This window comes from Triturus cristatus, chromosome 3_1 (assembly GCF_964204655.1).
Source record: "Triturus cristatus chromosome 3_1, aTriCri1.1, whole genome shotgun sequence".
In the NCBI taxonomy this organism is placed as follows: domain Eukaryota; kingdom Metazoa; phylum Chordata; class Amphibia; order Caudata; family Salamandridae; genus Triturus; species Triturus cristatus.
In genome coordinates this window covers 1,158,401,188-1,158,428,278 of record NC_140583.1, presented here as the reverse complement: position 1 = coordinate 1,158,428,278, position 27,091 = coordinate 1,158,401,188, and the positions used below count along the sequence as shown (strand labels likewise).

At 44.6% G+C, this 27,091-nt stretch overlaps 1 protein-coding gene across 8 annotated transcripts in view; it reads right to left on the bottom strand.

Annotated features, from left to right (window-relative positions):
* The window catches only part of LOC146861679 (zinc finger protein 10-like), a 495,345-nt gene that overhangs the window by 213,512 nt on the left and 254,742 nt on the right, over positions 1-27,091 (bottom strand). For 4 of the 8 annotated variants that reach the window (XM_085646037.1, XM_085646038.1, XM_085646036.1 and 1 more), the window contains exon 7: positions 22,122-22,229. The exons of the other annotated variants lie outside the window; for them this stretch is intronic. In XM_085646037.1, the coding sequence (XP_085502163.1) occupies positions 22,122-22,229 (108 nt within the window). The remainder of the gene's footprint in view (positions 1-22,121; positions 22,230-27,091) is intronic. 8 annotated transcript variants of the gene reach the window in all.

Sequence of the window (27,091 nt, the reverse complement as noted above, 5' to 3'; positions counted from 1 at the left end):
TGCTTATGACTATCACGGAAATACCCCTACAAGAGAACTGGAGTTACAGGTAAGAAACTACTCCTTCTCTTGTAGGGGATTTCCGTGTATAGTCATAATCATGTGAATAGACTAGCAAGCCCATCCCAAAACAACTCTCCGACGGTGGAAGACACGGAGAACAACTGCACTATTGTGCAAATAGATTTCGAAGAGAAGTCTGCCCAACCTGAGCATCTGCCCTAGCATCAGTGTCTAAGCAGTAATGCTTAGTAAACGTATGGACTGACTTCCAAGTGGCAGCCTTACAAATTTCCAAAATAGGTATGTTACGAAGCAAAGCCGCAGTAGCTGCTTTACCTCTGGTAGAGTGAGCCCTAGGCTTACTAACCAAAGTTTTGTTGGCTTTCTGATAACACAGTTGAATACAGGCAACAATCCATCTAGAAATGGATTGTTTGGAGGTAGCTAGACCAGTTCGGACCGAGCCATAGTTTACAAATAACTGGTCTGATCTACGGATATCCTTAGTCTTGTCCAAATAGAATTTCAAAACCGTCCTAACATCAAGGGAACGAAGCGACCTCTCCGCAGGAGAAGAGGGGTTCTGAAAAAATGTAGGCTGTGTAATAGCTTGGTTAACATGAAACTCTGAAACAACTTTCGGAAGGAACTTAAGTTGCGTCCTCATAACTACCAGGCAGAAGTTTTTTGTTGAAACATTTTTTATTATTTTCCAAATCAACAATGACTGTTCATTACATCACGGGTCCCCGTGTTCATTAAGAGTATCTTCCCTCCCAACCCCAACTCGTCCCCCCCACCCCCATGTCAGTGCGCCTCTGCCCCCTACTTCTCCCCCGATGTGCCCCCCCATCTAAGGAGATCATTTACAGTTGCTCACCCCCTCTCTGCGTAAGCCAATCATCCCTCTTGTCCAGGCCTCCGGGATATGCCTGGGGACCTCCTTCATTCCCATCTCATCTCATTCCCCAGCTCCCCTCGCCTCTTGCCGATCCGAAGTGTTCCCTCCTTCCCCCACCTCAGATATCAGCCCCTGGAGCTCAACTACCAACGCTTCCCATGCCCTGGCCGTCGCTAACGCTTTCTCATCGTCCCTCCTCAGTGCCATCTGCACCCGGAGCGTACCCTCTGCCCCCGCCCATCTCACTAGTGCTGCCCTCCACCGCACGTAGCTAGGCCCCCCCCTGGATTTCCAGTGCAGGGTCAATTCTCTCTTAGCTAATATCAGCCCCAGATCATAGAACCTGCTAGTGACCTTCGTACGGCGGGTGTGGGGAAACCATAGCAACAAGCAAGTCCCCATCTCTGGAGTGATAGAGCGGTCTGTCACCTGATTCAGGCAGTCCACTACCTCAGCCCAATAAGCGCCCAACTGCGGACAGGCCCAAAACATGTGGCGAAAATCTGCCCCCTCTCTCCCACACCGAGGGCATGGAGATTGTGTTCCACCAAAGTATTGCAAGACCTTGGCCGGCGTCATATACGCCCTATGTAACGTGAAAAACTGAACTAACTGGAACCGTGCGTTCCGAGTTCCCTTCCAGGCCCTCCGCACCAGCGTGGACCACGTGGTCTCCGGTATCGTTTTCCCGAGGTCCGTTTCCCACTTTTCCCGCAGAACGGCCAGAGGTTGCAAGCCCTCCGTCGACAATCTGCGGTATAGGCATGTAATGGCTTTGGTCGTCCCTGCCGCCATCACGACATATTGACAACCCGCCGCGGTCGGGGGTTCCGACAGCCCCATATTCCAATGCTTCTGGATGCTCGCCACCAAAGCCGCATGGAGCAGAAAATCTCCCTGCGGGAGCCCGTAGGCGTCCTGTAAGTCCTGGAAGGGCAATAACACACCGTCCCGGAATAGGTCCCCTACCATCTGTACTCCCAGCTCCTCCCAATTCGCTAGCCCCGACCAATCACCCCCATGTGGGAGCGCTGTACACATCCCAAGAGGGATTTCCGGAGCGTACAGGCGGACTATAGCTTACCGGGCAGAAGTTATGGCCACAAGGAAAGCCGTCTTCCAGGAATGATGCTGAAGAGAAGTCTTTGAATGGGTTGAAACGGTTCCTTCATCAGTTGTGAAAGGACTACATTTAGCTCCCAGGGAGGCGAAGGACGCCTAATGGGAGGAAACCCTTTTTCAATCCTTCAAGAAAATCTCTGATGACTGGGATTTAAAAAAAGGAAGTTTGTGGCGGACATTTCCTATAAGCACTTAAAGCTGCCAGGTGAACTTTGATCGAATGGACTGAAGGCCAGGTTGAGCCAAGTGTAGTAAGTAAGGAAGGATGACATCTTCCTTACAGGAGGTAGGATCCACGTTCTTAGAAGCACACCAGATGCAAAATCTTTTCCATTGATATGCATAGGACGTGCATGTAGATGGTCGTTTGGCTTCCTTCAATATCTCCATACAGTCTTGAGGGAGATTCAAATGTCCGTATTGTACTAACTCAGGAGCCATGCCGCCAAATTCAACAACGAGAGGTTGGGGTGCACCATCTGTTCGCCGAACTTTATCAGAAGGTCCGGCCTGCATTGAAGACTGAGATGTGGCAGGAGAGACCAGTGGAGTAGGTCTGTGAACCACCACTGACGGGGCCACTCTGGAGCAATTAGGATCATCTTGGCCCGTGATTGCGAGAGCTTGATCAGTACTGTCGGAATCAGGGGAATTGAAAAGCTTAGAGAAAGCCACCTAAACAATTGATCCATAGTGCATTCCCCAGAGTCCCTGGTTGGTAAAACCTGGAGGCGAAGTCGCGGCATTTGCTGTTTTCTGCGGTAGCAAACAGATCGACTTTTGGAGTACCCTATCATTCGAAGATGTCTTGCACCACCTCGTCGTTTAAGACCCATTCGTGGTTTTCTTGAACGAGTCTGCTGAGCACGTCTGCCTGAGCATTCTGAACACCGGGAAGGTGAGTTGCTGTGATGGTCAGGTCCCTGGCTAACAGCCAGTGCCAGATGGTCTGGGCTTCCCGAGATAACACTTGAGATCTGGAGCCCCCCTGCTTGTTGAGGTAGAACATTGTTGTCGTATTGTCTGTCTGGACAAGTAGGGAACAGGTGTGAAACGACGGCTGGAAGGCTTTCAGCGCCAAATGGACTGCTCGAAGATCCATGGAAGTTGATGTGGTACTTGGTCGCTTTTGGGGACCACGTGCCCTGTATCTGAAGGTAGTCAGAATGTGCACCCCATCCGTGGAGAGAAGCATCCATCACTATTGGCTGCATGGGTATCTCCTTGTAGAAGAGAACCCCCCGGAGGAGATTGCGTGGAGAACACCACAATCGGATGGATTGACGAGCCTGCTGAGACAGTTGAATTCTGTCTTACCAATCCCTCAGCGTCTGGTCCCACTGATCCTCCAGACATTCCTGCAGGGGTCTCATATGAAGGTGTGCATTCGGATTGAGGAAGATACAGGAACCCATCGAGCCCAGGAGAGACGATACTTTCCTCACCGTCGGGGAGGCCGTGATCGTGAGAGCTTGCGGCTTCCGAAGGATCGATAAGCGTCTCTCCTCCAAAGGACACACGTTTGCTGTGCGTGTGTCGATAGTGGCTCCGAGGTACTGTAGACATTGTACAGGAGTCGAGACAGACTTCGTGAGGTTGATGTGGAGTCCCAAACAAAACAGGAGATTGGAAGTCCGATTGAAATGCAGTTGCGCTTCCTGAAACGTAGCTGCCTTAATCAACCAGTCGTCCAGATACGGGTAGACGCACACTTTGTTCCTCCTCAGATGCGCAGCCACCACGGCCATGCATTTGGAAAATGTCAGAGGCGTTGACTTCAGGCCGAAAGGCAGCACGAAGAATTGATAATGGTTGTTGCCCACGGTGAAACGCAGGAACTTGCGATGTTTCCTTGCTATGGGCACATGAAAATATGCGTCTTGCAGATCTATTGCGCATAACCAGTCTCCCCGGTGAAGTTGAGGGTAGATCTGATGCAAGGACAACATCCGAATCTTTCTCTCCGAACCAATTTGTTGGCTTGTCATAAGTCGAGGATGGGTCTGAACTCGTTCTTGTCTTTCTTGCGAACTAGAAAGAACCGAGAATACAGTCCTGTTCCTTTCTGTGCCAGAGGAACCGGTTCTATTGCCCTTTCCTGTAAGAGGGTGTTGGCCTCCTTCTGCAACTCGCGTAGCATGTAGCGTGATCGAGTTGGGGGGGGGTCGATGGAGGAGGACTTGTAAAACGTATCGAGTATCCACTGCGAACAATATTCAGCATCCAATTGTCCTGAGTTATTTTCTGCCACTCTGCCAGATTGTTTTGGATAATTCCCCCCACCGGAGTGGATAACGGACGAGGGGGAAAAAGCCCTTCAGGGCTTGGAACCAGCAGGAGCCTTGCTGCCTTGCCCAGACTGCTGGTTGGATTGTCCTCGCTATTGGTGTTTCTGAAACGGCTGAAAAGACCGCTGAAACTGCTGCTGTTGGTTGGACTGACGGCCCTGAGACTGCTAAAATCTCTGAGAGGAATAACGCCGCTAAAAAGGGCGGAAGGTCTTTCGCTGTTCTTTAGGTTTCTCTAAACCTACAGCCTTCAAAGTCTCCATTTCGGCCTTCATGCGGGTCATCTCGTCGTCTGCATGGGAACCAAAGAGTCGTGCCAGAGAACGGGAGATTGGAAATGCATTGTTGCGCCTCAGGCTTCAGAGACTTAAGAGGAAGCCAAGCATGTCGCCGTAGAGCAATCTCGTGGCAATACCCGTGGGCTGCCAGTAGCGAAATATCCGCTGCAGCACTGATGACTTGCTTCGAGACCATCAGGTCCTAGTTCACTATCTCCTGAAAGTCTTCCCGCTTGTCTCTGAGTAGGAGATCCACAAATTGTTGAAGGGACTTCCACAGGGATCTATCATAACAGCCCAGCAAGGCAGTAGAGCTGGCCGCCTTCATGGAAGTCGAAGTTGTAAGCCTTTCTCCCCACCGAATCCAGCTTACGGCTCTCCTTATCCGGTTGCACCGTGGAAGTCGGAGCCACAGCATGCTGTTTCCGTGCCGCTACCACTATGACAGAGTCCGGAGTGCGGTCCAGTCGGAGGAAGGCAGGGTCCGACTACGGTGGACGATACTTCTTCTGTAACCTGGAAGGTGCAGACTTTATATAAGATGGCGTCAAGAACAGCTCCATAGCCGGATCCTCCAAACCTTATCACCGATGTCGACGGTACAGGAGTAGACAAGGGAATGTTCAGTTTCAAAGCCCCTCTGACCAGAATCTCCTGGAAGGTGGCGATATTGGCAATGTGAGACACCCTCTGAGGGGGAGAGTCCATGAGAGTAGGAGAGTACCTCCCCGTACTCGTGGAAGATGTATCCCTGGTATGCCGGGATCGAGACCTCTCATAACGGTGACGACGGGATCTTGTGGAAGATCGGCGGCGTCTATGCGAACGACGTCTCGAGCGAGAACGTGTTCTTGGTCTTCGAGGTTCCACAGCACGCGTGGGCTGAGAAGCCAAGGGCCCAGGCTGAGGCTGAGGAGGAGGCAGTGGAGAAATCGGAGGTGGAGCAAGAGGAGGAGGAGGAGGAGTAGCCAGAGGAGGCGGAGGAAGCAGTGGTGGATGAGGTATCACTGGAAGGACCAGTTAAAGAGGAGCAGGAGGCGACCTAGCTGGTGAGTAGGTACACGAGTACCAACCTTCTCCGCTTACGAACTGGCCGCGATGGAACATGCGTTTGGTTCTGACAAGGGGGGCTCACTAGAGACAGGTAAGGGCTACAGAGTGCCAAGAAACAATACATCTGGGGGCACAGATGATGGAGCAGAGGAGAAACTAAAGGGGGGATACGAAGCAGAGAGAGGAGTACATATATAGGACCTTAAAGGTGAAAGAGGGCTGCGCAAGGGGACACAAGGCAGACGCGAGGACCAGTGCGGGTTAGAGAAGGAGGCATAAGGTGAGCTGTTAACAGGACGCATGGAGTCCATATGTGCAGCTCAGGGCACATGCGTACATAGGTAGGTAGATACATGGATGCGTGGAAGGATGCGTGGAAGGATGGATGAATGGATGGATGGATGGATGGATGGATGGATTGATGGATGGACAGATGATGGATGGATGCGTGGAAGGATGGATGGATGCGTGGATGGATGGAGGGACGGACAGAAGGACGGATGGATGGATGGATGGATGGACAGACGGATGGACGGGTGAATGCGTGGAAGGATTGATGGCAGATAATGGGACATATACAGAACCGATGTGACACACCAGGGCCGTAAACATGTTTATATGGGAACACGAGCTGCAGGTGTGCTGCGAGCAGAAAGGGGGCGTGTGAGCATCATGCGGGCAGAGAGCGGCTCAGTGCCGGGGGTCGGTCGGTGGTGTGGGGATGTGGTGGCGTGGGGGGCTACCAGAAGGCCGTGGTCCCCTGGGTAAGGGCATATAAGGGGCCTGTAATAGACTAATGGGGGTGACACTTATAAAAGCGTTTTCAGGGAGACACTTGGGTGAGATCATGGGTTGTGGGGGCAGATACGGTGACGGGGGCTTATATCCTAATACACATTGGTATAGATGCGGTGATGTGGGGGTCAGACAATGGGCCATGTTAGGTCAAATTAGGAAACACAGCGAGGCGGCAAAATACTTAACATCAAACTTCCACGAGAAAAAAGCATTACGCGCGTGTGCCGGTACCTAGGGGCCGACGGGGGGAGGGAGGAAAAGCAAAAGCAAGTGTACGGACAAAAAAATGCACGCACGTGTCAACTATGGCGTCGGGCTGTCCACATGCACGTGCATTTTTTTGTCCCTACGCGTGCATGTTTAGCTTTGCGGATGGCGAGAGCAGCCTTGTTTGTCCATCTGGAAGTGCGTGCATTCAGCTTTGGCTGAATCGATTCTAAAAGGTCCTCTCCATGGCGAGAGCCGCGCATGCGCTGCTTTCGCCAGGTGAGACCTAAAAATGGAGCTTTGTGAAGGAGAGTTTTCTATGTGTAAAACTCAGCAAATTGCTAAATTTAAAAGTTAAGCTGGCTATCTTTTTTCACTTCAAGATGAAGTAATGGCCAGTGTAGGTTAGTTGGTTTGGCTGCATTATTGTCTTTTTATCTCTTAAGTGTCTATATGGCCTTCCTGAAGAAAGGCAGAAGATGACAACCTAAGAATATATATCTAATGAAGTGCTCCGGGGTCCACGGACATGGGAGGGACTATTCACATGATTAGGACTATACACAGAAATCCCCTACAAGAGAACCAGGGCATTCAACAAGCAGTATCGCTAGAGGCGGTAGGCCTGCAAAGCCAAATTAAGACATTGCTGTACATGAGGGTAGAATGCCCTACACTGGAAAGGTTAAGACATAAAGGAAGCGTAAGGATGATGCATTGAAATTACAAGCCAACCCATATTATCCCAGTGCCACTTTATTGTCTGCAAATTAGATCCCAACATTCAAAGGGTGCTAATGTAGCCTTGCAGGCCTTTCCTCTATAGCTGTAGCGCTTGTTGAAGGCCCTGATCCCCAGGCATAGGCCCTTGCCTGTGGCTTGACCCTGTAGCTGGGGGCAAGGGCCCTCAACAAGGAGCTTCACCAAGGCAATAGACGTGCAAGGCTAAATTAGGACACTGCTATAGTTGAGGGTAGCAAAAATAACAAATCACGGCAGGAATGCTTAACAATGCAAGCATACAAACCAGTCACATGGATCTCGGTTTAATCCATCATTTTTTCGTTTACCACACCACCCCAGTTTGGACCCAGCCATATGCAAATCAGTCTTGACCCTGCTCCTCATGGGAACAGTCCAGCCCAAACTGCCAACCCAGGTCCTCCCTGGAGCAGAAATGAGCATCCTGGGACTGCTTTTGGGGGGTCACCCCTAATTAGCCAGTCTGGTTTGAATCCAGTGGCACAGTGACAACAGGACCCCCTTAGGGTGACAAAAGCGAAAAAGAGAAATGGATGGAAGGAATGATGAACAGTGCCAATATTCGCCCGCAGTCACAAAGATGTGGGTTTAATCCATAGTTTTTTTGCGCACCACCCCACCCCAGTTTGGACCTAGCCATAGGCAAATCAGTCTTGCCCCTGCTGCTCATGGGAACAGTTCAGTCCGAACTGCCAAGCCAGGCCCTCCCTGGACCGGAAAGAAGCACCCTGGCTCCAGACAATCAGTGGGAGGTAAATCAGCCCTCTGCGTAAGGGCAGGACAAAACCTACACAAATGTAAAGTGTAATCCACCTTTCTCTCTACCAACCCAGGAATACTATCAGAATGCAGATGTATCCCCTGTCACACCTGGGCCCTTCCTGTGTGGTGGCTGTCTAGCAAGTATGCACAAAGTGTAGCTATTAACCAGAGCAGACGTTTATTGGAGTCAGGCTGCAAAGCACAAAGAGTCATAAGCACAGAGACATGTCCACTTACTCAAAGTGGCATTTCTAAAATATTATTGTAAGTAGGATTTGTCACCACTATTCTAAACATACCAAACATGTCATCACTACACCTTTCAGATCAGAAATTACCACTTAAAAAGTACATAAGGGAATTCCCAATGTTAGCCTATGAGAGGAGTAGGATTCACAACAGTGAAACATGAAATAGGCTGTTTGTCACTACCAGGGCATGCCAAACATAAAGGCACATGACCTACTTTTTGCTTACACAGCACCCTGCCCATAGGGCTACATAGGGCCTACCTTTGGGGTGACCTATGTGTAATAAAAGGGGAGGTTAAGGCTTGACAAGTAGTTTTAAGTGTCAAATCAAAGTGGAAGTAAACTGAGCACAAAGGCCCTGCCGTGGTAGGTCTAAGACAGGTTTGAAAGACTACTTCTGTGGGTGGCACAAGCAGTACGGCAGGCCAACTGGTAGTATTTAATTTACAGGCCCGGGTATATGGGATACCACTTTACAACGGACTTAAAGGTAAATCAAATATGCCAAGCAGGTGTAAACCAATTATTCAATGTTTAGAAGAGAGAGCACATGCACTTTAGCACTGATTAGCAGTGGTAAAGTACCTAGAGTCCTAAAGCAAAAAAAAAAAAGGTCAGAAAAATAGGTGGAAGAATGCAAAAACTTTGGGAATAACCCTGCAAAAAGGGCCAGGTCCAACACAACCCTCTTCTAGCCGAAAGCCAGGGTAGACTATTCAATATCTTGAAGGGCTTCCTTGTTCAGGGCGATAGGACATGGACCTTGGCCCGCTGAGGCAATTGCTAGTTCTAAGCGTCTCTGAACCCAGTTGGATCCTTCTGTCTATACTCTTAGGGCCCACTAAGCTCAAACATGGGGAATCCTTCTCCTCTCCTGTGGACCCCATCTGTGAGGCACCTACGTTTAAGTTGTTCACAGATGCGTCCCAGTAGGTAGACAGTACCACCATGGACAACAAAGCGACGTGGCCCACTCCAAACCCTGGGTGTGACTTCTATCCCCAACCCAAGGAAAACCCTGTCCAGAAGGACAGCAACCAACAGAGGCGACTGACGGCTGTCAGCATCCTGAATCAGGCCCAGGCCTTCCAGCAGTCTCTGTTCCCTGTGGTTTCTTAGAGTGGGGGTTGGTAACCCCAGGTGGATCACATCCTTTCTCCACTCCACCTCCCAAAAGTTCAGTGGGGGTATCCTTAGACTGGTCCTCCAGCCCAGGGTCTGTACCCTTAGACTGAACAGGAGTCAGGGGAGAGTGCTTCTTTCCTTGGCCACTCCTTCTGGGGTTCAGAACCTTCCTTTTGGGAGTGGTACCCCCAGAATCCAGAACTGTCAGGGTGCTTGTGGCAGCCGTCTTTCACAGTTTTCCCGCCAGTTCTGGGATTCTATTCAGAAGCTGGTTTGATGCTAGTATCACTCGCCCCCTCAAGTTCTCCTGACACTGAGTGGTCCCCCACAGTGGATGGTCTATAGGTGCAGGCTAAATTCCCCGCCCAGTGCCTACTCGGAGAACTTTCCAGGATCTGGGCATAAGGCACCCTGAGATTTTACCCACCCCCACCTCTCCTCCTACTCTTAGAAGGGACATGGGCCCCTTTACCCACCCCACTGTACTTGGAACTGTCTGGGCGGCTATGAACATTTACCGCCCTCTGCCTTTCCAGCCTCGGGTCCCTTTCAGCCTGTCTATCCTTGAGCTCCTCACAAGACAGGGTTGGGTCGTGACACTGCTCCTGGCACTTGACCCAGCAAGGGACTCCCCATCTATGGGGTCTTCTCTCTCTTCTGGTGTCCCTGACCAGTCATTTTCTCCCTACTACTCAAACTCCTCAAGGCTACTGCCCTCTATGGACTCTGGCTCAGAATCCTTTAGGAGAGTCCAAGGCTTAGGATCCTTAAGAATTCCAAGACAAGATGGCGGCTTGGGGACAAGATGGTGGCTTGAACGCGCCGCTGAGCGGCAGCACTATGAGATGCTCCCTCTCCTTCCCTCACTTTGATGTCCCAGATTACGCTGTAGGAGAAAACTATGAAAGGAACTTAAGAACTTAAGAAACTAAGACTAGAATTGGAGAAGCGGAGAAAAATAGGAGAATAAGCCAATCAACCAACCAGTCTTCTCTTTTTGCCCGTTGTTTTTACTGCTGAGCAAGGTATCGGATGCTGCGGTTCCTGTTGGGTCGCTGTAGGTGGAGGTGGAGGCTTCACTTCACTCGGCCAACGATTGTTTTGGGCGTAGCCGGAGCCGTGGTTTTGCAGGGCTTTTCATTTGATTATCCTGGGCCCGGGCTGGCGGTGTGCTCAGCTCTTGACTTTATTCACGATTCCCGCACTTGTAGAGGGAAAGAGATACGGTTTACCTTCGTTACTCACGTCATGGCTCCAAAGAACGCCCACAGAACGGCTCGGACCGGGAAAGGTCTCATTACTGAGAACTCTGTTTCCAGGGGAAATACTGTTGCTATCGTAACGGCTCCTCCAGCGGCTTCGTCGGAAGTTTCAGCAGAACACGCCGGGAGAATGGAGAGAGCAGTAGCAGTGGCGGCTCCCGGTAAGCTGATTATCCGCCCTTCTTTATTACTAGTAGATACACAAGGCAAACCCAGCTCCGCATCTACTTTTGAAAATAACGCTGTCTCTGTTAATCCTCTGGTCCCCCCTTTACCTTTGACGCATAATGACGTTTTATTTCCAACCGGCACTGACATTGATACTGGACATGGGCAAAACTTAAATCAACAACTAGACGATTACAGGATTAATGGAGAAATAAATCCTAATTCATCCAATATGAGTCAGTTAAAGTCTTCTGTATTGGTTGGGAGAGAGAAATCGACGGTCGACATGGCTGACATGGCGGATACTCTGAAATCGTCTGTTTGCGCCTCTGGGGTCGACCAGACACAAGTATCCATAGAACAGAGTCCGGGTACACTGATATCACCCACTACGGGTGTACAAACTATGCTTACAGAAGACGAAGTAAATTATAGGGAGACTGAGGATTGTTTGGTTGATGAGTATGAGGATTCAGCTGAAGAAGTAGAGGAGGATGCGTCTAGATCCCCCTTGCGACACTCTGGCCCCAAAAAAGGAAAATCAAAGGCGAAATATAAAATTAAGAAAGGGAAGACTCTTAATATCTCTGCTTTGTCCGCTTTGAACTCAGGGCATAAAACACGTGGTAAAATTATTTCAGATGAGAGCCCCTTACGAAGGTGGATACAGGCAAAAGGAGGAGTCAAGACTATGGCCCTGCGCCTTTCAGGTACTAACCCTGTTGAAGTAGAAGAGTATTTAAAGGAGGGCTCGCTTATACCTGGAGATAAAACAATGCAACTTGCCTCGACTGTTCTATCTGCATCTCCTTTGGATAGCCCACTTATTGGATCTCATGTCCCTTTGGCTTCCACTGCAGTAACATTCACTATCTATTTGGGCTCTCAACAATTACCTTCAATGCCTGCAAGTATCTCAAGTGCTCCAAACGCTCCAAGTGCCTCAAGTGCGCTGCTTGTTCAAAGTCAAGAGAACATAGAATGCAACCTCTCTTCGTTTGATCAGATTTTAAAGATTCTGACTGATCATAGAAACGAAGCACAACAACATTTCTTACAGCTTAGAGAGGATAATTGTCAATTACAGAGGTCCTTGGAAGAAGCTACTAACAAGTTCGGAATAATCACTCAAGAAGTCGCGGAGTTACAACAAAGAGTTGCAGGCATCGAGGAAACATCTGTGCGGGTTGAGACCTTATCTAGCCAACATGATTTGCAGATATCTACCCTTCAGACTAAGCTTGAGGACATGGAAAACCGCCAAAGGCGGCAAAATCTTCGACTTTTTGGCATAGCGGAAGGCTCAGAAGGATCTGACCCGCGGACCTTTATGGTGAACCTCTTTCAAAAAGCTTTCCCCGATTTATCAGATTGGGATTGGGATTCCCAGCTACAAAGGGTCCATAGACTTCCTCTTGTTCAGAGAAATAAGGAGAACAAATTTCCAAGGCCTTTTTTGATCTATTTTGGTAATTATTTACTAAGGCAAGCAGTTTCCTCCAAGGCTAAGCCTCATACACCGATTAAAGTTGAGAATGTCACGTTCTTTGTCAGATCTGACCTGAGTAAAGCTACTATGGACAAACGGTGGAAGCTGCGACAGCTTATTGATCCTTTCAAATCTTTGGGTGGGCAGGTATTCTTGCAGGAACCTGCCCGTTTAAAAGTAATAAAAGGGGGCCATACCTATACTTTTACTGACGTTACAGAAGCTGAGACTGCACTATCGAAATTTGGTTAATAATTTGCTCTTATGTACATCATTATTTACTTAAAAGCTTTTGTAGATTGGTGGAACAAATATTGCAATGTTGCCTATCAAAACTGGGCTAATCTATTTTGCTATTTGTCTTATGTCTTTTAAGTTTTTCATATTTGGTTTTTTCTTTTTTTTCTTTCTCTTAGTTCTTTTTTATCTTTAATTCTTACTTGGGACTCTCCCCTTCTTAGGAGTGGGTGGAGGTGAGGGAGAGAGGGAGCTATCCGATGCTGCCCCTCAATCAGGCTACCAAACAACGGCAGCATGTAGCAAGGGGGTGCTCTCCCCAGGGGGGTCTGGGAGAAGGTCCTGGCTTGGGTGGGTTTGGAGGAGGGGTTCACGGGTGTTGGTAAAAAATGTTAAAAATGACAACACTATGACAAAATTTTTTGAAAATAATAAAAAAGAAATGCTGATATATATGACAGTTATTATTAGATCTGTTAACTTCCCTTTTTTTTTTTCTTAAAAAATGTCTAAACTTAGTTGTTTAATATGGAATTTTTCGGGCCTCAACTGTAAGAATAAGAGACGATTAGTACAAGAAGAGCTTAAACTGTACAATCCCCACTTAGTTTTACTCACTGAGACACATATCTGTTACAAAGATAGGAATTTGCTAAGGCTAGTAGGGTATGAGGTCATTGCATGTACAACCTTAAATGCTACTATTAGAGGGGTTGCCATCTTAAAACAAAGACAGTTGAAATTAAACATTATTAAAACTGCTGTAGATAAAAGGGGCCGATGGATAATTATTCAATTCCACTTGGAAAATTGTAAATATGTAATGTGCTCGGTATATGGATCTAATGTTGACGATCCTTACATTTTTGATTGGCTAAATATGGAGCTTTTGGAATGGGAAGGAGAACTCTTAATTGGAGGTGACTTTAATTGTACAATTGATTATGCTATAGATACTACTAAACATAGTGGCTTTCAACGTATGCGGAAGACACGTGCGGCAATTTTAGAATTAGGTCGGCTACATAACTTAAAAGATACTTGGCGAACTCTTCATCCTAAAATACCAGGGTATACGTACTATTCCGCACCTCATAAATTATGCTCCCGGATAGACATGATATGGGCTTCTGATAAGATTTTAGAATCTAGCATTATTGACATATGCCCAAGGCTTACATCAGACCATAACCCCATTCTTTTTATCTTTCAAACAGTCACAAGAATTCAAGATATAAGATTATTCTCCTTCCCGAGATATCTTTTCTCAGATTCAGAATTCATTTTACAACTTAAAATGCACATTTCTGAATTTATTGAAACAAACCTTGATTCTACTTCTTTAATTTATGTATGGGATGCCTGTAAAGCTAGTATAAGGGGATTTACTCAACAATTTGTTTTTACACAAAATTCCAAACTTCGCAAAGATAATAAGAATATTACTACTAAAATTCTATCTTTAGAAAATCAATTAGCAGATGCTTTAATACAAGGTACTTCAGGGGGGGGATAAATTAAGATTGGAGTTAATCAGCCTTCGGTCTGCTACCAAAAATGTTCTCAGAGAACGAGCCTCTGTAAAATTACAAAAATTTTAAATCTCTCAATATGAGAGTGGTGATAAAATGGGTAAGATTCTGGCTTATAAAATTGCAGATGATAAAGCTAATACAATAATTAAATATATTAAAGGTCCCAATAATATTATTTATGATCAAACTAGTGACATCATAACACAATTTGTTAAATATTATAGTCATTTATACACTCCAGAAAATATTCCTACTTTACATAACATTCAAGCATACATCGGTAATAATGTTACTAACAATATAACTGTAGAACATAGTAGGCAATTAGCTGAGAATGTTACCTCCGCTGAGATTAGAAAAGCTGTCGCTTCTCTTCCGTCTGGTAAAGCTGCAGGGGAAGCTACACTTCCTATAGAATTCTATAAAATCTGTCTTGATGAAATACTCCCCCTTTTTTGTTCAGTAATCAATTCGATTGATCAAACAGGGAAAGTTCCAGAATCTTGGAATTCTGCTAAAATAGTTTTTTTCCTTAAAAAAAATAAACCAGCTGAGGAATGTAGCTCATACCGGCCCATTTCTTTAATTAATGTCGACGCCAAAATCTTTTCTAAAATACTTGCACTTCGATTGGCCCCTTATATGCCTGAATTAGTTAGCCCACAACAACATGGATTTATCACAGGACGGGACACTACGGCCCATGTCAATATGGCAATTACTGCTTTTGATATAGCAGCGGTTAATTCCACCCAACTCGGTATGATACTTTTAGATGCTGAAAAGGCATTCGACCGAGTTGGGTGGGATTATCTCTGGACCGTAATGAGGGCTTATGGCTTTAACGGCAGATATCTAAAATGGATACAGGCCCTATATGACTCGCCAACCGCCAAAATTAGCTATGCAGGTATGATTTCCCCAAGCTTTAAAATACTTAGGGGTACGAGGCAGGGGTGCCCGCTTTCACCCTTATTATTTGCACTCTCCATGGAACCTTTTATAAATTCAATCACATATTATTCCATTACAACTCGGCTCTAATTCCCTGAAAATCACTGCTTACGCAGATGATATCGCTATATACTCTACTGATGTAGAAAAAGCTCTTACCATGATAATAGAAGAATCTAATGTTTTTGGAACAATCTCAGGATACAAATTAAATTTAAGTAAAACACAAGTTATATTAAACTATAAACCATTGACCCCAGTTCAAGGTACTTGCCGGGTGGCGACGTATCTAGGCATTAAAATTTCTGCTAAAGTAAGTGACATAAAAAAACCTGAATTATGACGCTTTATTGAAAGAAACAGCTTGTGTACTCAAAAAATGGCATAAAATACCTCTAAGCCTTATAGGCCGGATTAATTTAATTAAAATTAAGATTTTGCCCAAATTTATGTATTTATTTAGGTCTATACCCTTATGTTTAAATAATTCTTTTTTTAAGAAACTAGACGGGATCTTAAGCAGCTATATTTGGGGATATAAGAAAGCTAGAAGATCGCTTGCCCTGCTTAAATTACCAACTAATAAGGGTGGCTTAAACTTCCCCGATTTTAAATTATATTTTTTGGCAACTTTTTTCGGCCGCTTGTGTAGTTTATTTTTTACTAATAATCAATACTACTACCACCAACTCATGCTAGGTAATGACTCTAATTGCTTCCTTGCAAGAGTTAACGACCCTAATTATTTAAAAAAGGGTTAAATTTAAGACTGCGAGAGAGACAGTTGCGGTTTGGAAAACTTTATTAACCACATGTAAGACCTCTTTTTTTCATTCTAAGCTTGATTTGTGGGGTAATCCTGGGCTACCGGACATATTCAATGACGGACGTGGGACTGTCTGGGCTAATTTAGGAATTAAATTGTTGGGTGATCTATATGGTAACCAGGGATTTTTAGATTTCACAACACTTAAACTTCTCTTTAATTTAACGGATGGTATGCGATTTAAATATATGCAAATTAGAGATTTTTTGGTTGGTAAAATGAAAATCAATCAAATCTCAGACACAGATTTATGGACATGTTTCTACTCAAAAAATCAGAAGTCATTAATTAGTAGTGGCTATAAATGCTTAATTAATTTTAAAGAGGATAATTGTCAAAAAATTGCTCTGAAATGGGCTTCTAGATTAGGGACTAATATTACCCCCACTAAGATTTCGGCGTCACTTTGTAATATTAACAAAGTGGTACAATCTTCAAGTCTGAGGATTCAGTTGTATAAAACCATCTGTTTTCTATATTATACACCGTTTAGAATTTCTAATTGGTCTTTAAATCTTACATCAAGCTCTCGCTCCAAGTGCCCCAAATGTGATCTTGTGGCGGCTGATATCATTCATATATTTTTTTCATGTCCAGCTTTGTCTGAGTTCTGGTCCGGATTTGAAAATATTTTACTGCAAAAACAAATTGTTCTTGGCCCTCTTTCGTCATTGTCTATACTATTAGACATACAATCTGAGAATTGCCCACAAAAAGATCTATTAACTGTATTAGTTTCCTGTGCTCGACTGACAATTGCCAGGGTATGGATATCTCAGAAACCCCCACATATCATGGAATGGTGGTTTTTAGTTAATGAAATTTATACTATGGAGCGTGCTACTGCCAAAACGAGGGGATTGAAATCTATGAAAAAATTTGATAAAATTTGGGGAACTTTTCTTTAATTTTATTGTTTGCTATTACGTCTCTATTGTGTATTTATTTGTATGGCCTATTGGATATCAAATGTACATGCTATCAGCTAATCTTTGTTTTTTGTTCTTTTTTCTGTGTTGTCAATAAAAAATAAAAAAAATAAAAAAAAAGGATCCTTAAGAATTCCAAAGGGGTCCTCCCCAGAATTATCACCCTCCTGGTCCGCTTTTAAGGTTGTTTCCCAGTGCACCCTCCCAAACTTATGCAGGGCTATCTGAAGGTCCCACTGGGTGGATGCACCACTCACAGCTAACTCCCTTTCAATGCAGAACTCCTTCAACTCCTCCAAATTTTAAAACAACAAGTCGTCAGGATCAAAGGTTAACTCCATTTTGGCAAGGTTCTTAACAATTGGTATAAACAACAAGAGTCCCACGCGTAACAAGATGAGGTAGGAGAAAACAATAAAAATTACCAAAGTAAGAGAACAGGAGAAAGCAAAACACGTAATGGTCTAAGTACAGATTTATAGTGCAATAATGAGTTACCGTGGTATCACACAAAGACAAGTTCTATCCTCACCGCTGAGCAACAACATTAGAAATGGGGTTTCTGGTTGGGGAGGGTATGCACCTAAGCCAGGCAGAGCAGCCCATTGAAGTCAGTCACACACCAAAGATAACCTGTCCTCACCCTCTGGTAGCTTGGCGCAGAGCAGGCAGGTTTATCATCAGAGGCAATGCTTAAAGCATTTGTGCAACACACTCCCACAGCAACACAATGGATACACCACAAAAGAGATTCCACAGAGGAGGTTTTCTATATTGTATATAACACAAGAACCAAATCGACAATCATAAATACCTTGCAAATCATGCAGACTTAAAGGAAGGTTCATAGGCTGCAATAACGACATGAATTATATAATCAGTGCACGTTGGGAGCGAAAAGGTCATATGTCAGTCAGAAAACGTTATTTGGTCGTTAAGACCTTAAAAGTGCAAGTGCATACAGGACAAAGATTCAGTATTACATGTGTAACACAAGTTCAATGTATGGACACCATTGACTGGCAGGTCATAAAGCACCATCTTGGTGAAATTAGTTAAAAAAAACTGGAGTTAAAAAAAAAAACGAATAGTGAAATGAACAAAGTGCTGTTGATTTGGGACCCCTATTAGGTTATATAAAAGTGCCAGTGCATACAGTACAAAAATACGATGTTACGTGTATGACTGTAATTCAATATGAACACAGCAATCATTTATCAATTGAATTGTTCCGACTGAATGTAGAAGCTAAAAGCAGCAATTAAAAGGAGAGAAAATAAAAATAAAAACGTGGTGAAAATAGAATGGGACCCCAGTAGGATTACACAGATAGCCCACTGCATGTGCTGTAGACATAGTTCAACATAAACCAAAGATAAAATACAAAAAATATGGTTAAAAACAAGTTAAAAGAAGCAGTAAGAATTCTGGGGGTGTGCCCTGTCTCTTCTTTAATTTATACCTTCTAATGATCCACATTTTCCCTAGAAATGTAGCCACTGCGCAGACAGCTTGTGACCTTGAGTTGGATTTTAAAATGAGTAATGCTTCTTGATGGCATTGAGTTCCCATCAGCCTGCAGACTGAGGCTAGCCCTCTGAATCTCGGGGATTTGTATAGTGGCAGGCAAAAAAGATGTGTTTGATCGTCTCATCAGTCCTTGGGCAACAAAACAAAGGGAGGCTCACAGGGGACAAAACAACATAAAGGATATCATCAGTGCACGTTGGAAGTGCCTGAGCACTTATATACAGGAGTTTACAGTCCTGCCAGGGACTTAGTCAAATTCCCATTAATGGATGAGTACTCCATTGGAAGCGCATACATGCTTATATACAGGAATTTACGCTCCTGCCCGGGGACTTGACAAAGTTCTATCCAACTGGGCAATCAGGGCTTTGAAAAAGGCATTTCGGGCGAGTTTACAACTGGTCTGTTGGGCCGTGGCCTCCAGGTGAGCCCAACCACCCATGAGGCTGCGTAGAGCGATTCCTGTTTACCTTGCTGTTCCCCGTACCAAGTACCCGTCAGGGGAATACGGTGGATGCAAAGGAGTGGGCGTTCATACTCGCAGAGCCATGCCACAATGAGATACCAAGCGGAGCAGATAGTGAGCTGCAAGTGGTAACCAGAGGAGTCTCCTCCACAGGGGCTAACTGCAGAAAATGCTTCTTTGGGCTAGTAGACCCGATGTATTTTGTTTTTCTCTCCTTTGTTGTGGTACCCTGAAATGATTATTATGAAACAGGACACTTTTACTTAAACAATCTGACATGTTAACCATGTCTGAATTGATCAAATATTTACCTACATTTTAGAAGAAGATTGCACTGAAGATCCAGCTGCAGCGATGCTCACAGTAATTGAAAATGAATGCTTTTTACCGGTTTTGTGGACTGGGCTGAAGTCTGAGAGAGAATTTCTCCCATTATCAGACAATAAATTAAATTCTCAGCCAATCTGGAAGAGAAATCAACATGAAAATGGAAATCTGTGTGTCAATCAGAGTTGAGTCACCACTAATAAACATTATTAGTTAGAAATTAGGACAGGGTAATTTTCTAAACGCTAATCAATGGTCTCCAAGTCAATAAGCCAGACGATGGAAGTCTTCGAGGCCCTAGTTTTCAAAATCAGAGCAGTGACATCTATTCCATGCACCCAGGGCCGGCTTTAGAGATTGTGGCGCCCTGTGCGACAATCTTTGTTGGCGCCCCCCCCGCACACCCCCAGCAAACATTTTTTGTGTTGAGTTGTATGGTTTCTCAACCGCATATTAAATATATAAAGGATACATTTTATAATATATAAAATGTATGCTCAAATGTCATGTAAATTAAATAGGGATTAGATGGGGAACAGATATTACGACACCATCAGTCAATTATAGCTTATTGTATAGCCCAAAACAATATACATCTTGTTGATGTAATTATTAACATTTTCTAACTGTTAATTTTGCAAAAACAATTTGCAAATTTCAAGAAAATTGAACTTTACGGGCTTTCATTTTTGCAAATGCCAATATTGATGTGGATAAGTCCAGTTGTTGTGCAATATCATTTTCAATGGATAGGATTGCCAAAGATGATAGCCTTTCATCTTTCATTGTGGATCTTAAATATGTTTTAATTAACTTTAACTTAGAAAAACTTCTCTCTCCACTAGCTACTACCTCGGATTCCCTCACTGCCACCCTCCAACAGAGCCCCTCATCTTTAAGTAGCCCCTCTCTCATATGCATTTCATTTGTTGTATAGCGCTACTCATATCAGTGTAGTGTGTGTCAGTACTTTACACCACGCACACATTATACAGAGACAATGAATCATACAAGTATATAAATCAGTATACAGGGAATGCCACATAAGCAAATGAGGATTACAAGGTGTATGAATCACATTTCATTCATGCTGGTGGGCCGGATATTTTAAGAGGGCTTGGTCTGGGGAAACACAACCTTAGGATTTAAAGAGTATTACATGGGGCCGGTTCAGCTTTACTGATAATAATGTATATCTGCCCAAACATACTCATTTTAGCAAAATTAGAATAATGAAAGACTGGGGAAGTTCTAACTATGTCACAAAAAAAGAAAGCGAAGTTCTAACTATACCATTCATGTTTGTATGCAGCTCTTTGATGACAGTTCATTGGTCACTGTCCTATGTTTGGATTGTAACTTCTGAACTGCAAGTAACAAAAGGATCTCTGTGACAAAGGCAGTAACCCACTGAGCTTCCACATAAAATACAGTTCATCTGCATTTAAAAACTACTAACAGACAAATGATTGCTCTCCAGCAGGATCATTAATCACCAGCGTTATCTGGGCATCTTTTATTGTCTTATTGTTGTCCTGCATCACACACGAAGTATGTGCCCTGCTGGGCCTGCGCATATTTTAAAAAGAAAAACATATTAGTAACACATTCTCTTACCTACTCCGTTAGTCAAACTTTGTGTCACAGCCTGCTGTGATAAGCAGCTGCAGGAGTCAGGAAAGGTGAATATGAATAAACAAACTTATTTTCTCCTGCGCTGCATAGAAAAAGAAATATCCACGCAGCAGAACATTGTGGCCATTGCCGGGAATGTGGAGATGAAGGGGTGAAAAAATAAACAAAGCCTCGTTAACATGAAAATGGTCTTTTAAAGACCTGTGAAGTACTCGGGTGCGGCTGCGATAATCTCTAAAACGTTGTGTGTGCGCACGCCCGGGAAGCTGTCTCTGCCCGGGCTGACACACACGACGTGTTCTTTGCGCGCCTGCCTTTAAGCCCTCACTGCGAGGGCCAAGGCTCATGTTTGGGTCGCTAAAACCGGGCCTGAGAAGGAGGGGAGGTCACCACCCTATATTGTTTGTGCACAGTGCACATTTAAATTATTGATTGATTTTAAAAAAGTAGACCGTCACCTAACTCACGTTATGTTGCTGCAGAGAGGAGGCTCAGTCTCTGTGCCACTGCCAAAAATCCCGTGGACTGTCGGAGAGCGCGCGCAACCACCAGTAACATTAGCCGCCGGAAGAGTATCTGCGAGTTTCCCAAGGCCCGCCCCCGCGATGTAGGTAACGGTTTCAGATACAGGCCAATCCAAATCCAATCAAACGTTCAACACATAGTTAGAGGCAGTCAGGCAGAGCAACGCATGGGCGGGCAAAACAAAAGCGTGCCTCCTGATTTGGTAACACGGTTTTCCTCTCTTTCCATTTCTACAAAGATACATCGTAGAAAAGAAAGAGGGGACAACCGTTTAACAGTGCAGGCAGGCTCAGTGAGTGCTGATTTAAGAGTAAGAGACGTAGGTGGCGGCCGGCGCCCCCCTGACCTTGGCACCCGGTGCGGTCGCACCGCTCGCACCGCCCAAAAGCCGGCCCTGCATGCACCACATACGAGACTAAAAGCTCCAAAGTGATAGTTATGCTAACCCCATCAGGACACGAGTCTTCTCCGAGGGCAGTATTTAAGTTTGTTGGTCTTTCATTAATAAGAAACTGCTCCAAAAAAAATTGGAGACACTTGCTTATAGTGAGGTACATTACACGCATTTATGCATTTTAGGAGCTCAGTGATTAAAAACCAAATGTCTCTTCACATTCTCGTTATTTAGATAAATGAAAACTGTTGTCAAATCCCAACAACATCACAACCAATAAGAAACGTAGGCTACCTGAGATGGGTCCAATGCTGCTTTCCCCTCCTTCTGTTCCAAGATGTCCAGTCAAGTTCATATTTAACACATCTTCCTTTCTCAAACACATATCACCGTTGAGAACTCCTGAAGTGCAAGATAACAATATTCAGGAAAATAGGTTTGTGTGAGACCTCTTGTAAAAAAAACAATAATTATATATTTCTCTCTCTCTCTCTCTCTCTCTCTCTCTCTCTCTCTCTCTCTCTCTCTCTCTCTCTCTATATATATATATATATATATATATATATATATATATAGAGAGAGAGAGAGAGCGAGAAATATATAATTGTCGAGTGTATATATATACATATCTGATGCACACAAAATGAGCATTTCCATAGGAAATACTTCTTTTTGTTTTGTTAATAACTTTGGCACTGTATGACAAAAGTCCACAAAATGTTTCAAAAAGTTTCTCTTTTTTGCCCAGATTTTGTGCATGGAAAGTTTTGAGGTGATCTGTCAAGCTTGGGGCGAGAAAAAAAACAAGCATTGGCAAATCCAATAGGTCTCGCCATTGGGACCTTATGTGTTTAGCCAGAACTTTTGGCTATGTTGTAGAGCATTGTGGCTGCTGTGCATTATGTTGAAAAGTTATAATAAAAAGTGTTAAGCATTTTTGTTACCTTTATACAAACCAAGACGACATTATATACAACTGAAAAACCTGATTAAAAAAAGATTTTAACATAAAAAATGTCATCTAGTTTTTTTGTACTTGCACTGCTGGCAACTTCTTCCTGCCTGTTCTTATGCTTGTTTGTTATAATTTTTGCTGTTATGGGGGAGCGGGACATAAATAACGGGGGAGTGGAGGTTGGAAAACAGTAATTTATTAGAACACGAGCAGTGGACGGACACTAGGGGAGAATCAATAGATGCCAGATTCCAAGGGCAGACTGACATGATGGTTAGGTGGTGCACTGATGCAAAATGGTGGTGGTGAATGATGTTTGGTGCTCAGATGGTGACACTATATGGTGTGGATTGGAGGTACGTTGTGGATTGTGGAGTTCTGGAGTTGAAATATGTTGTTTGGTGTGTATTGGAAATGTGTGGAGTTGGATTGTGTGGCCTGGAACTGTGGGGTTGAGTGAAATTATGCTTAGTGAAATTGTGTCATGGTGTGGAGTGCATTTATGTTGATTGGTGGCATGTGGTATAGAGTGCATTTATGTGGAGTGTCTTTATGTTGCATTGATTAGAGTGCAGTTATGTGGAGTGTATTTATGTTGCACTGAGTAGAGTAATTATGTGGCGTGTAATTATGTGGTACTGAGTGGTATGTGGAGTGTATTTATGTTGCATTGAGTAGAGTGTAATTAAGTGGTGTGTAACTATGTCGCACTGAGTGGTATTTTGTGGAGTGTTTTTATGTTGCATTGAGTAGAGTGTAATAATGTGGCGTGTAACTATGTCGCACTGAGTGGTATTTTGTGGAGTGTATTTATGTTGTATTGAATAGAGTGTAGTTATGTGACGTGTAATTATGTGGTACTGAGTGGTATTATGTTGAGTCTATTTATGTTGCATTGAGTAGAGTGCAAATATGTGGCATGTAATTATGTGGCACTGAGTGGTATTATATGGAGTGTATTTATGTTGCATTGAGTAGAGTGTAATTATGTGGCTTGTAATTATGTGGTACTGAGTGGTACGTGGGGTTTATTTGTTGCATTGAGTAGAGTGTAATTATGTGGCGTGTAACTATGTCACACAGAGTGGTATTATGTGGAGTGTATTTATGTTGCATTGAGCAGTGTAATTATGTGGCACTGAGTGGTATTATGTGGAGGGTATTTATGTTGCATTGAATAGAGTAATTGTGATGTGCGATTATGTGGTATTAAGTGGTATTATGTGGAGTGTATTTATGTTGCATTGAGTAGAGTGTAATTATGTGGCTTGTAATTATGTGGTACTGAGTGGTATGTGGGGTGTATTTGTTGCATTGAGTAGAGTGTAATTATGTGGCGTGTAACTATGTCACACAGAGTGGTATTATGTGGAGTGTATTTATGTTGCATTGAGCAGTGTAATTATGTGGCACTGAGTGGTATTATGTGGAGGGTATTTATGTTGCATTGAATAGAGTAATTGTGATGTGCGATTATGTGGTATTAAGTGGTATTATGTGGAGTGTATTTATGTTGCATTGAGTAGAGTGTAATTATGTTGCGTGTAATTATGTGGCCCTGGTTGGTATTATGGGGAGTGTATATTCAGTAGAGTGTAATTATGTGGCGTGTAATTACGTGGCACTGAGTGATATTATTTGGAGTGTATGTTGCATTGAGTGCAGTGTATTTATGTAGCATATAATTATGTGGCACTGAGTGGTATTGTGTGGAGTGTATGTTGCATTCAGTAGAGTGTAATTATGTGGTGTGTAATTATGTGGCACTGAGTGGTATTTGGAGTGTACGTTGCATTGAGTGCTCTGTAATTATGTAGCATATAATTATGTGGCACTGTGTGGTATTATGTGGAGTGTATTTATGTTGCATTGAATTCAGTGTAATTATGTGACGTGTAATTATGTGGTACTGAGTGGTATTATGTTGAGTGTATTTATGTTGCATTGAGTAGAGTGTAAATATGTGGCATGTAATTATGTGGCACGGAGTGGTATTATATGGAGTGTATTTATGTTGCATTGAGTAGAGTGTTATTATGTGGCGTCCTTTGGTAGTTAGGAATGTGATTCTGAGCAGATTGGATTATTGTAATTCATTATTGTTGGAATCCCCTAGATTTTTGATTGGGAGATTGCAGAGAATTGAGAATATGGCAGCCAAATTGGCACTGGCGCGCCCTCGTCATTCTTCCTCTACTCAGGCCCTTGCGGAGCTGCACTGGCTTCCCATAGCACACAGGATTCACTTTAAGTCCCTCTGTGTTGTGTTTAAGGCACTGCATGGTCTGGGTCCCATACCATTACAGAGTAAATGCTGCTTACTGGGTAAAAGTACCTCGGATTAGAAGAGCTAATCTAGGGGACAAGCTTTTAGTGTTGCTGCTGCGAGACTTTGAAATAAACTGCCCCTGGAGCTGCGACAGGTGAAAGATCTTCTAGTCTTTCGTAAACAACTTAAAACCTGGCTTTTCCCTAGAATCTAACATCTTTCTGCCTATATTTTCATAATTGTCCCGACTTTTCCCTCTTTAGTGCCAGGATGCTCGATGAGTTGCAGTGCGCTCTATAAGTTCTTTTTACATTACATTACATTACCCTGAGTGGTAATATGTGGAGTGTATTTGTGTTCCATTGAGTAGAGTGTAATTATGTGGCACTGAGTGGTAATATGTGGAGTGTATTTAAGTTGCATTGAGTAGAGTGTAGGTCATGTCAGTTGTCAGCTATAGTTTCTCTGTTCCTCTCTGCCCCAAAGCTGCCCATAGAAGGCCAAGAAGTGGCCCTCAGTTAAGAGGGCAATGAAGGACGAATGTGTCTGGGGGGGCTGGCGAGCTCCTGCGAGTCTCTGGTTGGCCCTATAAACCACCCTCTGCACGGCACTGCCCCTTCTTGCTTGGAGCTAGCCTGCAGTCGTGGGGTGTGCCCCTGAAGTCTGCAAACTAACGGCAGCATGTTTCCGGCCTACAGGCATGCTCCTTCCCTTCACTGCTCTGTGGTAACAGGCCCTGCCTGTGAGAGTCACTGCAGCGCCGGCTGCATCTTCCCTCTGCCTGCTCCAAAGGCGTCACGTGAGGTCCCAAAAAAACACCCTGCTACAACATGGTCACAAGAAACAACAATCTTCGCCCTTGATTAACTGCATTATCTGCAGCCAAGGAGGCGCGCGTGAAACTGCTGTGAAACATGCCTATAATTAATGGGCAATGTATGTGATAACACAGCTTGCTGAATTGCTTCTCCCTACCACTGAACAGTGTGAGTCTGAGAGCGGGCCATAGAAACCCCCCACCCCGGCCATCGATCAAACAACACAGGAACAGCGTGCTTCAGAGAAAGTCAGGTAGCTATCCTGCGTTGCTCGATATTTAAGTCCTAAAGCTGCATAAGCATTTTTTTTAATGCAAATTTATATAGCGCAAACTCGACCCGGCCGTATTAAAGCGCTTTACATGAGCATTGGTTACATTACACAAGGACACATTCAGGCACGGGAAGTTTAAGTGAATTTGCCCAGAATCACAGGATGTGGACGTGACCCCGAGGCTCGAACCCTGGTTTCCAGCACCAAAGTCGGCAATCCTTAGGAACACACGCTGCAGGCACTTACTACTTTGCAGCGGTAACACAGGCAGTGATGGGGGGGACGGCACAGCTGAGCACCGAAGGTGAACATGCTCACATTAAAATATGCTTTTAGGGGAGATTAATTGAAATCGACTAGCGATCTGGAGGGAGGGGGTGTCTGGGAGCCGACAGAGAATTGTGATCTAGGGGGATACTTGTGCTCTGCTGCTTCGAGGCTCTGAAAGCACCAAGAAGCTAAAGTCGGCAGAATTTGAATGCAGTCACATGAGTGGCCCCTGCTACCAAAAATAAGCAGCGACACTGGGAGAGGAATGGGGCAAGGAGCAATGCTGGGGGAGTTGTGCGGCCGAAGTCTGAAAACAAGCCCGTGAGTGGTGCGCAATTGAAATCGACTAGCGATCTGGAGGGGGGTGTCTGGGAGCCGACAAAGAATTGTGATCTCGGGGAATACTTGTGCTCTGCCGCTTCGAGGCTCCGAAAGCACCAAGAAGCTGAAGTGAATTTGAATGTGAAGCGCGCTGTGGGCGCATTGTGTAAATAAACATAATTAAAGAGTGGTGCGCGCGTGAGCGCTGTAATGTATGCAGCTGGCATTGTGCCCGCCGATCAAAGTGAAAGCCGCGGCCGCAGTAACCTGATCCACATGAGGAATGCAGCGTGCCGCTGCTCGCTCCCGAGCACCCTAGGCCAGGGAACAAAGAAGGTGGGACAATCACCCGCCTTA